At 31.0% G+C, this 18,652-nt stretch overlaps 1 protein-coding gene across 1 annotated transcript in view; it reads right to left on the bottom strand.

Moving 5' to 3' along the window:
* The window catches only part of LOC106459552 (low-density lipoprotein receptor-related protein 2-like), a 248,405-nt gene that overhangs the window by 26,561 nt on the left and 203,192 nt on the right, over positions 1-18,652 (bottom strand). The window contains exons 58-65 of the mRNA XM_022386057.1: positions 18,221-18,447; positions 16,853-17,095; positions 13,340-13,459; positions 12,281-12,403; positions 11,914-12,039; positions 9,777-10,031; positions 9,419-9,558; positions 6,490-6,648 (exon numbers count right to left, since the gene is read on the bottom strand). Of these exons, the coding sequence (XP_022241765.1) occupies positions 6,490-6,648; positions 9,419-9,558; positions 9,777-10,031; positions 11,914-12,039; positions 12,281-12,403; positions 13,340-13,459; positions 16,853-17,095; positions 18,221-18,447 (1,393 nt within the window). The remainder of the gene's footprint in view (positions 1-6,489; positions 6,649-9,418; positions 9,559-9,776; positions 10,032-11,913; positions 12,040-12,280; positions 12,404-13,339; positions 13,460-16,852; positions 17,096-18,220; positions 18,448-18,652) is intronic.

Raw genomic sequence — 18,652 nt, 5'->3', positions numbered from 1 at the left:
TATACTGAAATCATACATCTAATGAGCTTTCTTGCAAAGAACTTCAGTATGTGCAAAACTTAGGTATAAAAAATAAAAGTTATTGAAAACTATCTCATCTACTGTACCAAATAGGTCAAACAGTACAAACATGTATGCTTATTGGTGTTTACATTATACTTTAGATAACAATAAACAAGACTTCACTTGTATAATTGTGGGTTGATACATTAATCATTCAAGCTCACAACAATATCATTTAAAATTAAGTAAATTAATACTAATATTTTAAACTTATTATAATCTTTACTATAACTATTACACTACCTTGAAGTTAGGCTGTCAGACGTATTAGTTATGAACATACTGATAAATTATTTTAAGCTTATGTCTTTCAAAATCTTTTGGAAAAATGCCAAGAGAATACAAATTTGTAGAACATGACAACCATAATACTGCACAAAGAATATTTCTGGGTCTGAAATCATGATATCTGGCAGTCTATTATATGTTAAGAGTTAGTCTATTTTAGTACAGTCTCACTGAAAAAAAAAGAAAATTTAATGCTGAAATCAATACAAGTATATAATTTATTCCACTTTAGTATGTATCTATAGTATAAAATATCAATTAGAAAGAGGCCAATATAAGCCCATGAGTTTTGTGGAAACTGAAAGTAGCTGAGAGTACAGCTCTGTAGCCTTCAATAGAAGGAGACAAGCTATGATGATAAAAGAGGTACATGAAAAGGAGACAAGCCATTAAAGAGTTGGAGAGTGACAAGAAACCAAACTCCATAGGCACCATTTCTGAAAGACAGACCTATGAGATTGGCATAATGCTAATGAGGAACATCCACAAGAATGTGACAACATTCGAGCTATTGAAGAAGAGAAGCCAACTTCATGAACAAAGGACCACATAATAATAAGCAGTAAAGCTGTACACAACAAATGTCACTGGAGAAGGTGTACCAGATATAATGGAATAGGGTCCTTCTGAGATAAACTAGAGGAGTGGAAACCATGGTGGAGAAGAACAGCATTGAACAATAAAAAAATGAACTATGGGACAACTGATCAAGGCAAATACTCAAGAAAGAATATTACGATACAATGATACTTGTGTAAGTTTTCACACAGATGTGTTAAAGAAATAAAGTCAATGTTTAGTAGTACACAATAAATTTAAAATGAGACTGTCCCAAGTCTCAAAATACAATAAATAATTGTTTTACTTAATAATTTTACTGTATAAAGATAAGATAAAATATTGTGAGACTAGAAACAGTTTCATACACTCTACATGTTTCAATGTCTCACTGCAAGTTTTTCCAAGAGTTAAGGCCTATATAAAATTTTAAAAATCACATGATCAAATTTACACGCAATTCAGCTTAAAGAATTTTACTCAACCTATTAGCAACATTTTCCTTCATCCTTATTTAATACTTGAAAATTATTTTTGCTACATTTGGTTATCTCAATAGATTCACAGACATTATTACTGTTGACAGTTGTTGAAAAAGAAAAAAGAAGGGGATCAAAAACAGTATAAACTTGATCTAGTATCAGAGAAGGGTTTTTAAAAAACCCTAAATTTATAAATTAATTATTTTTAATTTTAATTGATAACCAACTAGATATTTTAAAATAAATTTAAATTTTTCAGCTGGTCCAAAATTTATTTACAAAGAAGACATTATAACAGAATTTGAAACTAATTTAAAAAAATTAAAAAATTTTAATAAAGCTCAAACTATAAGAAGTGAATGCTGCAATTCCGTTAAGAATTTTAAATCTACAAATAATAAGAAAAATATATTGAAATTTTAAAGAGCTTAGAAGAACAAGATATGGTTCCTTCTAAAGCCAATAAAGGGGTAAAAACTGTACTTATCAATAGAAAATATTATGATTTAAAAATTGAAGAATTGCTTAAATAAGGTCTGTGCAGAAGATAAAAATTAATCCAATAAATAAACTCCATACAATAGTAAAAGAAAAAGTTAAAATTTGTATCACCTTAAAACCTCAAGAAAAGAAGGTTTAATTGCAAGTAACTTTATATTACTTAGATTATATGATTTACCTAAAATTCATAAGAATGGGGAAAGTTATAGACCTATTGTATCTAATACTAAGAGTTCCACATACAATGTAGCAAAATCCATATAAAAAAGTTCTTATTTTTAAGGGATAAAAATAAATACAGAGTTAAGGATTCATTAGAATCTGCTGAAAGAATGAAACATGTAACACTAGATCATTATGATATTTTAGTGTTGTTTGATGTTGTTTCATTGTTCACTAAAGTTCTTGTGAAAAAAGCCATTGCATGTTTGAGAATAAGTTAAAGAGAGAATTCAGCTTTAGAAATAATTGATATGATTAATGTTCTTGAAGCAAATGTTAAAAATCCATGTTTTCAAATTAAGAGTACAGTTTATAAAACAGAATGAATTAGCAATAGGTTCTTATTTATCTCCATTATTATGTGATTTATTCATGGACAGTTTGGAAACTGAAGTATTAAGAAATGCGAAAAATAAACTGGAATTTGGTTTAGGTAGGTTGAAGACACATTTTATATTTGATATGGTGGCATGGTAAAGAGAATGTAAATGATTTTGCTAATTACCTTAATAACATTGACAACTCTATTAAATTTCCATATGAAATTGAGGAAAAATAACTATTTACCTTTCGTAGACATTATAGTATGTAAAAACAAGGTAAAACTAGAACTTATATTTATAGAAAACCATCCTTAGTAATATGCCTCTAAATTAAAAATCATGTCACACTAATTCTTTTTATTCTTATGTGGATAGAATTTTAAAATTATGTTGGAGACAGAAAGATACTAACAATGAAACTAAAAAACAGGGATAAAAATATGCTAAAACCAATTACTGAAAAAAAAATACAGAAAGAAAGACTTGTATTACCATTTATATCAGATTTATCTTGTCAAATAATGCAATAATTTAAAAAAAAAGCATCTTTCCAATATATAGACCAATGAACAAGACTGGCTAGATTCTTAATTATAATTAAAGATAAAATTGATTTAATGGAAAAACTGGTATATACAAAAACATGCAAGTGTGAAAATATTTATATAGGACAAACTAGAGGAAATTTAAAATACAGAATAAATTAATATAAAAGACATGTTATAAATAATAATACAAAGATCCTGCCTTTAGCTGAACATATTAATGAAACTAAACACTTGATTCAATGGGGAAAAAACTGATATTTTAGCACAACCTGCAAACATCAATGGTAATAATATCCGTGAATCTACTGAGATAATTAAATGTAACAAAAATAATTTTAAAGTATTAAATAAGGATGAAGGACGGACCAAAGGAATTAAGTTGAATTGTATGTAAATTTGATCAAGTGATTTTTGAAACTGTAGATAGGTTTTAACTTTTGGAAAATATTGCACTCCTGATGATGATGAAGTAAGATTTCAAAACATGTAGAGAGTATGAAACTGTTCTCAGTCTCACAGTACTTTATCTTTATACAGTAAAATTATTAAGCAAAACAATTATTTTACTGCATTTAGAAACTGAAAACAGTCTCATTTTAAATTTATTATGTAATATTATTTCTTTAATACATCTGTGTAACCCAAGACAGAAGATGAAGAAGATGGTAGGCATAGAAAAAAAAAATTCCCAAGACAGAATCAATACACCCACTGCTTGAGAATCTGGGCCTCGAAATGGAAGTCAGTAAAACATCAAAAGATGATTCACTGCCATCATAAATGAATCAAGCACAGGATGAACAAACAGCTAGCACAACCTATGATATACCAGTTCAGAGAAAGACATGATAAGAATGTAGCCAAGAAGGTACAAAAACTGCAGTAAACACGGATTGTGAGATTGAGTCCCACCCTACCTATTGTTATATATTACTTCAGTTGAAGTATCTGCAAGTACTAAAATACAGTTGGTGTAACAAGGGCAGGAATTCATATTGATCAGCCCAAAAGTTTAAATGAATTATGTGAGAATGGAATATCTGAGAAGACTACAGACTTGGAAGATGTATCCAATACATCACTCTAGCCTTGAAGAGGCATTGGTGAAAAGATCCAAATCTGGAGGAGCCAGAAGAAAAGGGGAACCTAAATCAGGAAACTCATAAATGAGCCACATTTGAAAGTTATTGATAGGAGGAGAAATTCCAATAAACAACAGAACTGAAGATAGACTCTATGGAGTGACAAGGTCTGACTGATGGTATCTGAAGTATGCACAATCCACAATAACTGCCATTTAAAGAAAAGCCATTATTTCAAAATGAGAGAGGATGTGTTTTTCAGATGAAGTATGTGCACCCAAACTCAAGAGGACTGCAAAGCCAAATGAGAATGTTAATACAAAGCTTCAGATGAAAGAGATATTGAGCAGGCATTACTGAAACTTGGACTTATGAATAGTCCATTCAGAAGAAGCTAACTAGGAGGTCAATTGACTGTGAGGCAACACTGAGCAAAAATCCTCTAATCATCCATGTAATAACAATCAATACTGAGTGTGTATAAGAACAGCTAATGGTTTAACTACATGTGTAAAGACAGACTACTAAAGCCAGACCAAAAAAGGGACATAAACTGAGAAATCACTCCACTATGTGAACAATGAAGATAGTCAAATCAGGATGTGTAATTAATCATCTGTTAAATCCTCATTCGTCATCCATAAACCATAATAATGGAAATTTCATCATATTCTCACAGGCTTCCCCTACAATGAAGGAATATCTAGATAACAAAGGAGATGGTAAAGATCAAAGACTAACCTCCAATCTAATGTTGTCTTTGGTACCAGAAATAGATGAAAGTAAAAACCCTGAGGAAACAAAGTACAACATCAATATTCTCTTGTTGCGGAAATAGGTTCAAAGCTGCCAGATCCAAAATTAAACAGAAACTGGAAGAGTTGAATTTGGATGATAGAGAATCAAAGTAAAACATCTGATGAATACAAAAGAAAGGGCCTGTAGATGAACAGGTATGTGAGATTATTCCAAATATCTGGATGAATTTGTCCTCCAGAACAGAGAGTCAGTGAGTGAGTCTGCTTACATTGACACTAGACCACACTAAAAATATGACTAGATGTAGCATATAAACAAACAACATTACATTCAGGACCCTATAATGGAATAATGACCACATGCAAAATGAGATGCTAAAACCTAATGAAATCTTAGTGGCAGTATCCCCTTAATAGGAAACAAGTTAAAGTGAAATACCTGCATATATGACAAGTAAAGCAGTTAAAATATATATATTTATGCATATGTAAATCAAATGATTAACATACAAGCACATAGCAAAACAGCCAACAGGCAAAACTATCAAACTAACATTAGAGCCACATAGTAACAGAAACAATTGCAGTTAAACCCATAGGTAAGAAATATATAAAAATATATTAAAATAATCAGGAGAATAAAAATGGCTCAAAAGAAGACAAATCATAGCAGGCAGGGTAGAAGAGAAGACTGACGATGGGTCAAAGGAAAAATCATGTGGAAGACGCTCCCTCTCCACCAAGACCAAACTAAGAATCAAAAACTTCAGTAGGAAGAGTAGAAGGGGATTATAAAACCTATGAATGCTGAGCTAATTTCAAAAAGATACCTCAGTACCAGCAACCAAAAAAAGTAAAATAATCAAGTATGGAAATCACATGACACAAGCACTCTCGGGTGTAATGGAAATAGGTTCAATATTAAAATAATATAACAAACCTGAGAGAAAATAAATGAGACCAGTAGAAGTGTCATCTGGATTAGGGTTAGCACTGTAGCAAACATATCCAGCTCTTCAGACTCTGAAGGTGATTAGATCTGAGCAAGAGGCCTTCATGAAAGAAGAATATTTCCATACAACAATTCTATATCCACCAGGAATATTATTATACAATGGCACAAATGCACTGAACCATCAAAGTTGACAGGCAAACTGCGTAAGTAAGGCTTCCAACTAAGTTACTGAGAATATGTTAATGGAGGAAATAGTTGCATAAGAAAGAATACTATAGCAAAGTGAACAGCATAACTGTCAACAATAAAATCTAAACTATGGCAAGAAAGTAGAGCTTATGTAAACCCCCCCCCATCATGGAAGGTGGGAGAGTGGAGAATTATGAATAAGTGATGAATACTCAGCTATGCATAAAGAATATTTGGAAATTTTTAGTCATATGTTTTATTGAAAGCACAAGTTCAAGCTCAACAAGAAAAGGCTTTCAGAAGACCTATTAATATAAACACATTATCAAGAATACAATCTTGAATTCCATTCATTATTTTGATATATATAGATCAGACTACCAAAAGTTCATATTTCAGTACATAAGTATCAATAAATTACACAATTCAACATTTTAATTATTAACTTTAATAATTATTTTTGCACTTAGTTATTAGTTTTAAATCAATATTTCATGTTATATTTTACATGTATACTTACAGTATTATTGCATTCAAAATAATTATTTAAACAATATCGACCTCCAGGGTAACGTGGTGGACAGTTCCATTCATCAGAAATATCATGGCAGTCTTTGTTGCCATCACACTTGAGTTTTGAAGCAATACAGTGGCCACTTTGACATTTAAATTGATTATCCTAATAGTAACAAAGATATTTTCTATTAATGTTCTTCATCATATTCCCAAATATTTTAAATTTGAATAACAAAAGCCAATATTAATAAAATCATTTTAAAATGTTTTACTCATTGTTTTAAAAATATGGAATTTTTGAATCAGTTACATAAATCTCGATTTGTGCAAACCTTTACATTTACAATGTATTTTTCCATAAATTTCAATAAACTACTAAAACCAAATACTAAGATTAATGGACTACAATGTTGAGTATGTTATATTAAAATGATTTTGAATATATAAATCATTATCTCATGTAACAACCACAGCCAGTATTAAAAATTGTGCACAGACATGTAACAGAACTACATTTTGACTTAATTTACTATCTTATGTAAACAGAACTTGTCATCTTCATACAATAAATTAATTATTGTTAAAAACATGGAGGGAGAAATGATATGCACAGAGTATGACAGAGCCTTTTGCAATGGAAACTAACTGCAGAGCTATTTTCAAGAAGCACAGTCATTCAAAAGAGCACAACTAGATATATTTGGAGACATGGACTGTAATTGCATAATAAGGTTACAAGATTATTTTAACATAATGTACCCAACCTTCTTTACATATATATATATTATTTTTGTCAGTATTTCATAAAAACATTTTTTATGTATATTTGATCATTTCCTGTAAGTAGTCCTTGATTATAATTTTGACTCATGTATATTTTTATTTTATGTTCAAATCTTCTTTTTGATAAACCTTTATAGATTGAGCCGTGTAAAAAAACTTGTTCCTACAGTCTGACCCTGTGACTTATTAATTGTTATGGCAAAGGCAATGAATTTTATGGTGGAGGGCAATTGCAATAAACTATAACTTCTCATAAAAATTCTTATAAACTTTTTGATTATATTTTTAAAAAATCTCCTACTTACAATGAAAAACATTAATAATAAGAATAAAGTATTGTAGTGCCATCTATTTCGTTGAAAAGATTATTTGTTTGTTGGTAGTTGAGCAAAAAGCTACACAATGGGCAATCTGTGCTCTGCTCACCACGAGCATTGAAACCTGGTTTCTAGCAGCGTAAGTCCACAGACGTTTTTGACATATACAGTCACTTGTGTTTATTACATAATATAATATTATCCCTGATTTAATTTATAATTGTATTCCTATTTTTCTGAATATTCAAAGTTTGTTGTAAATATGATAACAAATATATAACACAAATAAATGTAATAATAAAAATGAATTAACATAAAAATCATGACTCAACTTTTAAGACTTCCACGTGATAGTCAAGCACTATAATCACTGTGAAACCAAGTCCTTGTAATTGAATGTTATCAAATATTTCAAATCCCTAATGTAAACTATCATGTTATTGTTGTTTTTCAAAATATTGTAATATATTGCTCTAAACATGATGAGTTAATAATGAAAAAAGGTTATATATACATCATCACTCGACTGGGATTTGGACTCTAGATATTTGCTTGAGACAAACCACTTGAAGGTTACCAAGAAAGACGAGTGTTATCAATTCAATAATGGGAGTGTTACATTAGAGAGTGGTTTATATACACACACACACATACATACATACATACATATTCCAATGTAACAACCTTCTGTCAAGAATAAGAGAGTTAATACTAGAATACACATCTTTACAATTTTTCCACAAGCCATCCAAGACCATTCTAGCAGACCACAAAAATCCAAGCCAATTAGAAATACTCTGGGAGGACTTAATAGGTATGTAGTTGGTGTTACTGTAATTCTAGTTTGTTTGCCTTGCTTTTAATTAATACAGCTGTTTATTACCTTATTGATGGTTCCAGCTTCATTGCTGACTATTTATTAGGTCTAAGTGTTATCTTTCATAACCAAAGACTGTTTTGTAGATAAGGGCACTTCTCTAGATGAGCTTGGGTATGTCATTTTACAGCTAATTTCTGTTCTACATGCTCTGCAGTGCAAGATTTTCGACTTTCATATAAAATATTCCCTTCTTGAAAGTATTGGGTTTGTTGTATCTTTACATCATTTACCAATATCTCAAAATAAGCATTAAAAAGATTTTGGTAAAGATTCCATTGTCAGTCCTAGTTGTCACCTTAAAGTTCTAGCAGATAATGCCTGTGGTAATAGCTCCTAACTGCATTTGGGATATCCCATCTATCAGACATAACTGATGATATACTACCCTACAAACATGGAAAATTAATTAAGGGTATGGAGTTGAGTGCTTATACCCAATTTTAATTGACTATTAACAATTAATGTAATTAATAGTATTGAGGCCCAGCATGGCCAGGTGGTTAAGGCGCTTGACTCGCAATCTGAGGGTCGCGGGTTCGAACCCCCGTCACACCGAACATGCTCGTCCTTTCAAAGAGGGAAGGCTGTCAAGTGGGTTGCATCCTTGACGTAAGAAACAGCTTTAGAAACGTTGGCAGAGCAAAATCTGCCATCGGCTCAACGGTCCGCAAGGACTATGGGAAACAACAACAAAAAAAAAGTATTGAAGCTACTTAATTCATTATATATAATACCTCCAGCCACACATCTACTATGGCAACACTGCACTGCCGCATGGTTGTAAATTCACCTTAAATCAAATAGACAGGCACTAAACATGTCACTCTCAGCATCATGGTTAAAATGTATTGTGTCACACACAATGCATTAGAATGTGCAAATCATTTTTATAAAATGCAATTAATCCTCTATAGTACCTGTAGCTTTTATTTAATATAGCACTATTATCCTACCTTGCATTGGTAATTGAGACAGTTTTTCTCATCACTGTTATCATCACAGTCATCATCATGATCACAACGCCATTTTGATGGAATACACTTCTTGTTGTCACATTGGAATTCACTCTCTGAACATTCACGATAAAGATTTTCTGTTGAGAAAATAAAAGAAATGATTCAACTAGTTACATTTCTTTGAGAATTTAAATAATAGATCAAATATTTCTGAAAGAAGTTATTAGCATTGTAACATTTGTATTTACAGCAACTAAACCAAGTTTTCAAAGAAAAATTCCAGGATATTTACAATAAAGAGATTTGACAACATAATTTCACGAATATTTTGAAAACTATATTTTTCATCACTAACCACATGTTGCTGGATCTTCATCCGAGTTATCTCCACAGTCATCTTCAAAATCACAATGCCACCTCATAGGAATACATCTTTTGTTGCTACACTGAAAGTCACCCATTTCATGACATTTAGGACAATATTCTGGGTTTGCCTCATCTGAATTATCTCGACAATCATTTTTTCCATCACAGAAAAACCAACTTGGAATACAGCGATAGTTGCTGCGAGTTGGACACTTCTGCCAACCTGTACTGCAATTACGATTTCCTGAAAAATGCAAAAAATTTCTGATACATATGTGTTTATGCTTACTGCATGAAAAACAGTACTTTTCAACGTTGCATCAAAGAAAAAAGAAAAAGATAAAATCTTAAATTTTAAATAATGCATTTATTTCCAAAACAAGAAGGAATTTGTTTAACAAGGTTAAACGAGATGATCACATTAAATCTGAGCTTGTTAAGAAAAAATTGAGAAATTTAAGAATGATAAAGCTCCTAGGCCTAATGGATTTGAAGAAGGTTAGGGACTGGATATATGGGTGGCCAAACAGTTCGCTACTGAACATTTCATTCCGAGACATTTCACTACCGGTATTTTCGTTACTAGGGTATTTCACTATCAGATCATTTTGGTACCTGATAATTTTATGTCATAATCTCCTTTACATATCTTATTTCAGATCATAAAATAAAAATATTTTTCCATTAGTTCATTAGACAAACACTCCAGTCAGTAAAATATTAGAAAATATTTCTTAAATATTAGTTTATTAGAGAAACACTCTTTCAAAATAAAAAAGGCTCTTATGTTTGTAAGACATTTTATTTAAAATGATGAAAGATCAGAACTTTTTAAAAATGATTCAGGCTTTCCTCGAATAGTTGTCCAGCCATAATGAGTTATTTATACATAGCTGGAACAGGTAGCAAAATAGACCAGTAGCAAGCTGATCAGTAGCCAAATGTCTGGGAACGAAGTGTTAAGTAGCAAACTGTCCTAGAACCGGATATCTGAGCCACTTGCAACTTTTTTTTTTGTAAGTTCTTGAATACTGGAATATCTGGATAGGTGCCAGATGACTGGAAGTTGGTTAAATGTTATTCCTTTTTTCAAGGAAGATGATAAAAATTGTCCCAGGAAATATAAGCTTATTAGTCTCACATTAGTGGTGAGAAAAGTTTTTCAAAGTCTGATAAATGGTGCTTTTCAAAGTCATTTAACCAAGTTGGTTAGATAGTTAGCATGGTTTCACTAGGGAAAACCTTTGAGTTAATAATCTTTTAACATTCTTTGAAGAGTTAATTTTTATGAAGATGAGGGTAAAGTAGTGGATTTTATGTATCTGGATTTTCAAAAAGCATTTGACAAGATTGGCTCATTAAATAGAAAATTGGCTGGATGGAAGAAAGCAGAGGGTTGTTATAAAGGGGGTACTTTGTTCAGTCTCGGTCTCCTTACCTTAGAAAGGAGATTGAACTGTTGGAAAAGATTCAGCAGAGGGTTACTTGGATGGTACCTGGGATAGTTTTCATACAAAGACAGGTTAAGATCTCTAAAATTGTTTTCTAGCTCTTTAAAAAAAAGAAGAGTAAAAGGAGATCTGATTCAGGTGTATAAGGATGTTTAGGGAAATAACAATGTTGGTGCATAATCTTCTTGCATACTTACTGATGATAATCATTGGACTAAGGGATATAAATATAAATTTTGGAAAGGCAGGAGTTATCTTTAGCTAAGACAGCTTTATTTTTCTAATAGAGTTGTTGGCCTTTGTAATGGATTGCCTTCAGATGTGGTGAATGCAGTTAACTTAAAGGAAAGCTTGATAAACATTTGAATGATAAGAGCTGCCTTTGAGTATTTTAGTTTCATTTTAAGGATTAGTTTAGTGGTTGAGATGGCCTAGATGGACCAACAGGTCCCTTGCTGTGATTAAGTTAATTAATTAATTTTGTATGTAGGTATATATATGAGAGTATGCATGTATAAATTACATCCTAGAAAGTAATCATCACAGAATCCTAAGTTTTAAGTGAAAATAAATATCTAAAAATCTATTCATTTTCCCTTACATTAATTTCTACATATAAAAGTGCTGAATACTTCTTAAAATGTATTATTTTATGGGTATTATATTAATACTTACGGCAAATATGAGCTGGTTCATCTGAATCATCTCCACAATCATCATCATAGTCACAGTACCACAGCTTGGGGATACATTTGCCATTAGTACATGCAAACTGTGTTTTAGGGTCACATTTCATGTGATCTACAACATATAAAAGATCAATTTATGGTTATGATTTCATTACTATAGGTTAGTAATTTAAATCTTCTAACAAAAGTTCATTTGCTTTACTATGTGGATTTTGTAGTAATGGTATTTCAAAATGTATATCTTATTCACTTTATAGATAAAGATTACTAAATTACTAATTGCTGCACTTAATATGCTATCCATGATTTACTAAAGTAGTTCATTTTACACTTCACTAATACTAAATACTTACGGCATACAGCAGTATCTTCATCTGACCCATCTTTGCAATCATTGTCTCCATCACACTGCCAAGACTGAGGAACACAGCGACCAGTATCATTACATTTGATGGAATGCTCACCACAAGGAAGATCTGTAACCCAGTTACAAGAAAAACAGAATAATAAGAAAGACGTTTTGATATACTTTATTTTTCTCTTTTACCGTTGTGGCCCATGATGTTAATCTTGCAATATGTATTGTCACTCAGCTAGAAAGAAGTTTAATGAAACTTTATGAGTATAATTTTCTCTAAAGTTTAGGAAACAATTTTAGTGATTTAACATACATTTGTATCTAGCTATCTATATATACATATACAGAGAGAGATAAGGAGTGAGTTACACTAAAGTTAATTAGTCAGACATTCAATGAAGTAATGAGTGATTAAAAGAGTGAGTTTGTCAGTTAATGAGTATCAGCATGATTCAGTCAATTATTCTATTTCTTCAGTCAGTTAGTCAGTGAGTTGGTTCAGTACTGAGAATATTAGTTTGTGTTTTTAAAAAGAAACAGAGATACAAAATCAAAGACAAGTGGAATTTCTGTTAAACATGGTTTATTTTGTGATATTAGATCATTTGGTAAATAATGGCTTTGCTAACCAATAAACATTAATTTGAAGAGATAACACATTTCTTATCATTAAGTGGACTAGATTTTCCATTACTGCCTTTACCAAATAATCCAAAAGTATCAGCCCAACATTTGAAATCATGACAACATTAATTTTGGCTCTTTTTGCAATAACAATAACTATATTTAAAAACTTTGTGTAACATATAATCTTAAATATTCAACTTAATAAACATATAAAACAAAATATTATTAAACCTACTGTGTTCTCAATAAATGCAGAAAAAAAATTATCTTCTAGATATTATGATCCAACCAAGGCAACAGTACAGTCAGAGAAATATCTTCTCATGCTATGACAGGCAAATTGTGCTTCTTTTACGACTAATACAAGTTAATGCTTCACAAATATGTCAATGTGTAGAATAATCTTAGATGTTGTTAAAGCACTCACCACAATACATTTCATCCGAGTTGTCTCCACAGTCATTATGTCCATCACACAGTTTGACCTGGGAGATACAAGTCACATTCTTATGACACTGGAACTGGCCTACCTTACAATGGAAGGGTGCTGCAACCATTAAAAAAAAAAGGTCATTATTAAATTTACATGAAGGTGAAATATTAAATTTTCAGTAAATGTACTTTTTGCCAATCTGATAAGATATAAATATGTAATATTTTCTCTTAGACTTTCGCTTCCTGCAAGTCCAGCATGACCAAAGAGGACAAAAGTACATTAACAAAACATACATTAGAAAAATTTCTCCACCCTCCATCAATTTCTTTATATATATATATATATCATATTAATAATTATAAACATGTTATTTTTTCAAAAATATAAATAAAGATTGTTTTGTTGTGTTTTTGTACATTTGTATTCAATCTCTTTCCTTCTCAAACTCAGTCAAAGTTAGAGAACTCAGAATTACTTCATAATAGATATCATTTTGAATCTCCTGTTATTAAGCAAACCTATCTAATTGTTACAAGGTTAACTTAATTTTAAGTGAACTTACCACAAATCTATATTTTATATATTGTAACCATGAATAAAGATAGTAGTATCATACATTTTACAAGATAGGACTGACATTTTGGCCAACAGTAAGCAAGTTGAAACAGTCTTTCAATTGCTGACAAGATATGAAATCTGAACTCCCTTACCAACTGTACTTTACCCTGGTGACAAAGTACATCAAAGAAACTTGTATAGAAATAATCAACAATGCTTAAGTACACAAACAGTGAAGAAAGCAAGTTACACATATGTAAGGTACAGGACAAAACCTCTGAATCTTAGAGGTTTAGAGTAAGAATGCAGTAATCAATCACTAAAAACAGAAAGGATGCATATACAAGGTGATTATAAAGAAAGTTTTGGGGTTCAGAATGCCATACCTTACAAATGGTACAGCAGAAGAATGTGAAATTACACAATTACACAGGAATGGTAAGGGTATCATGTGGATGCAAATGTTACAGTTGTCACATGTTGTCATTAGGAGGGGGGGGGGGCACTGTGGAATCTTTTACATATTTCTAATGGGCATAAATGGGACTATCAATTTCAGTGCAGCTTATTCAACCAATACAAAACTCACAAATGTGCAGAGAGGTGAATTAGTGAAATGTTATCACACCAAGAGATGCAATGCAAAGAGTCTTGTTCCAGTGTTGTTGTGTGCAAGTTAATAAAACAATTTGAGGAGACAGGTTACACTTATGATAACCCACATAAAAGCAGACCACCAACACCTACTGAAACTGTCAGTGAGTTTGGATATGTTATAGCAAAACAAATCAGCATAAGTGCACATAGGTGAAACAGTGCATGTTATGTTCACCAGTGACTAGATTTGTAAATGTCAACTGTTTGTAATGCTCTTCAGTCAAATTTGTAAATGTTTACTTACAAGCTATTTTTAGTACAGAATCAGTCTATGTCTCTTTCCTTGTAAATGGCCATCTTGTTCATCAGACATAAAACTAACAGATTTCTAGTTGTGTAGGTACATGAAATCAGTCACGTACCATGAGAAATTTCACATAATTTCAGACCTCAAGAATGCAATTGTCAATGTAGATGCAGTATGCCATGTCACAAAGATGCAATGCATTCTGAAACCTGAAGGAGCAGAATTTGAAAAGATGCTGTGATTGATCAGACATTAGGTTGTACTGGTGCCCCTGGTGGCAGCATGTAGAACTGTAGCATTTGCATCATTTTGATACCCTTAAAAACTCATGTGCAATTGCAATTTCACCTTTCAGAATACTTGCCAACTCTCATGATTTGGGTGGAAGTTTCCCGAATTTGGATCTTTGACACGATCTACCAATTGTGTTTTAAAAATTGGTTATTTCTACCGATTTTAGGCATGTAGACCGATTTTTTCTGGAAATCTATCAATTTGCATAACTATAATTAACTTTTTAATACATTAACAATTTCCCAGTAAACATCAGCCAATCGTTTGCTCTCTATAGCGAAACAAGTTGAGTAAACACATGATTCATACTGGAAATCAGGCTTCACTTGCTTCTTGGCTAATAAAAACTGATTATACATTTAAGACATATTTATTGTTCTAAACCAAGCGTGATTGTTTACATGCTTGTAAGTTGCTTGCTTTGCTGCGAGTCGCACAAAATCTCCCCCATGAGAATTTTGAAAAGTTGGCAAGTATGTTTCAGTGACATATCATTTGTGAGATAAGATGAGATACACAAAATGTTATTGATAACCACCCTGTTCACAAGATTGATTCAGAAAAAGAATAAAACTCATTCAAACAGTAAATTAAGAAGAAACAAGCATACAAGTTTTAACTCTGCTAAGTAAACAAGAAAGGTGTCATTATAAAATATCAAAGTTCACAATCAGACCAAAAAATACCTAATTCAATAAATGTCAACACATGAAAACAGTTACCATTCTAAAGGTATACTATCATAAAAAGACACACTTAATTTTGAAGAACTGAGGAGGTATATAAAATATACCATAACAACTAATCCTGAAGTTGCAAACTAAACCAAGAAAAAAAAGCAAAAGTGGAATACTCTATCAAATGTGGACTTTGTCAAGCCCAGTATTTAAGTGCATTTTTTATGAAGGCACATGCAAACATTGTTTTAAAAATTTCTGTTTGATTTTTCCTTTCAAATGATGAACACTATGAAATTATAACTGAAACTTTCAGATTTATGATTTTGTTTTGATACATGTTTCATTACAATTTGTTTTGAATAAAGTAATAAAGGAAAAATCTAAATTGTTAACCCAAATTTTCATAAAGTGGGCTAGCTCATTAGGTCTGTAACTGTATTACTGGTAATAAATTTGTGAAACCTGGCTTTCAGGTCAACAGTTACAGGTATGTAACATAATGGCATATAATAGTAGTTATATCAATGATGTAGTGGTTTTATTTCATTATAAACTATGAATTCACACAAAAAAAAATCTAATTCAAAATTGTTCAATGAATATCATATTTTACATTTGAAATATGTGTGTGTGTGTGTGTTTCAAATATGATAACATTTACAAGTTATAATAGTTTTTTAATGCAAATATGGAAATGACATTATATTGCCATCAGTGTGGAAAGAGTCATGGAAATATTGTATGATTTTGTATTGCATGATTCTGATTTTCATAAGGAAACTTCTACTATCTAAACCTTTCTTCCACTCTCCACAATTACAAGTTTGTACATAAAAATTAAATTAATAACGCAATAATAATAAAAACTTATATACATAATAATATTTTAAAAATCAATATGTATTATGTAATTCATGAAATATAAAGCTTCTTACAAAACACAAACTTCATAAGTTTCATTGTCAACCTCAGTAAAATAATAATAGAAACCTTTTCATAATGTACAATTACTTATAACCTACAGAAGTGTAGAGCAGAAAGTGTCTAAAAACCAAAAAAAACACTTACGACAACTTTTTTCATCAGATCCATCCCTACAGTCTTCTTTACCATCACAACGCCAAAGTATGGTGATGCATTTATCGTCATTACCACCACACTGATGTTGCCTACTAGTACAATTTGCAATACATGTTTTGTTGTCACTGAGGAAAATAAACTGATCAGGGCAAGCACACTTATAGCCACCACCAGGGGACAATAGACACAAATGACTGCAATTTCCATTATTATTCATACATGGGTTGGGATCTGAAAAAACGGGAATGTTTATAATGATGCTTATTTCATGATTTACTGCTATATTTAGCTATAAAAAATAACTTGTTTTATAATATAATAATTTAAAGTGAAACACATTAGCATACCTAGTGTTTTTTTATGTGAATATAGCATAGTTGTAAAATAAAGCTCTATACAGAAAGTGGAAAAAAATACAAAAACTAATAATAAGCCATGGACAGCTTTATATATATTCACAAAATAACTGTTTAAAAGTTTGTTTACTTCTGTTCTCATTATGGAATTAATCATAAGAATCAGTTTTACTATACTAGAAAGTTTTAGTTTTTAACTTTTTCTGATGATATATTAATACTGAAATGAATAGATACAATTTTATATAATCACACTCAGATTTAATATAACTTGTAAATTGCAAAATTAGGTGTTTTATACAGCTTCTTACTCATTCAAAAGTTTTATTAAACTTTTTAATCTAGGAAGAAAGGCTTTAAAATTTCTTAAGTTGAATATAGAAACATAAGATGTTACTTAGCACTTTTCATTATTTTAATAGGGCTTTTCCTTGAACTGTTCTATAAACCAGAAAGAAATGATGCATACTAAAACAGAGTTCTATAAAATGTCTTACATAAACATTTGTTTCTAATCAAAATTTTAAAAGTTTGCAGAAGTTTTCATTTTCAGCGAAATTACTACCAACTATTATCTGATGTACATATATGCCTGAATAGATAACAGAAAGCACTTCTTCATCCAGGTTAGGTAGTTAGCTCACAGGATCGCCTACAAAAGTTGTAGTATTTTCAAAATGAGACCCAAAACTCAAGCACTTTCGAATAGTTGACTATTTGAAAGAGCTCGAGTTTTGGGTCTCGTTTTGAAAATATTAGCACTTCTTTATTTTATTAAAAAAGTTGGTTCACAAGTTCCTTTAAGACATCATTCAAGAAGCAAGTTTTAAGCAAAAGCAATGTTTAAAGATTACTGGGAAAAAAAAGGAACATATTTAAAATGGTTCTATTGGTGCTATTCCTTGAAAGCCTCAAAAAGTCTCAAGTTATCCAAAATAATCAAAACTACCAAGTCAACAATTGGTTGTGGTAAAGCATTCATTAAAAAAACAGCTCTTACATGGCAACTGTCTTAATGGATGATAGATATGTATATCATAAGGTCTGTGTGAAGTATTTCTCATAACATGGAAGCTCTCTCCAGTAAACTTATGAGCCTTGTAGAGTCCCTTCAAGTTCCAGTCACTCCAGTACATCATGTCATCAAATATAGTGATAGCAAACACATGTGGCACCTTTCGTCCCTGAATAACAATGTGTCGATTTTGACCATTCATGTCAGAAAACCTTGAATGAAAAAAGATTGATAAATAAACTTAAACATCTAAATTTTAATAACACCAACAAATAAAGTACATCTTTACAGTTGTCATGCATCATAAAAAGTATAAACCTTAACTCTAAAAGAATTGCTTCACTAATCGTTAGAAGATTTTAATAAAAAGAATAATATAAATTATAAAAATAAACTTCAAGTGTTTTGTCTACATTC

The sequence above is a fragment of the Limulus polyphemus genome, unplaced genomic scaffold (assembly GCF_000517525.1).
Source record: "Limulus polyphemus unplaced genomic scaffold, Limulus_polyphemus-2.1.2 Scaffold626, whole genome shotgun sequence".
Taxonomy (NCBI): Eukaryota; Metazoa; Arthropoda; class Merostomata; order Xiphosura; family Limulidae; genus Limulus; species Limulus polyphemus.
Note: the sequence above shows the minus strand (reverse complement) of the source record. Positions and strands in the feature narration are given on the sequence as shown.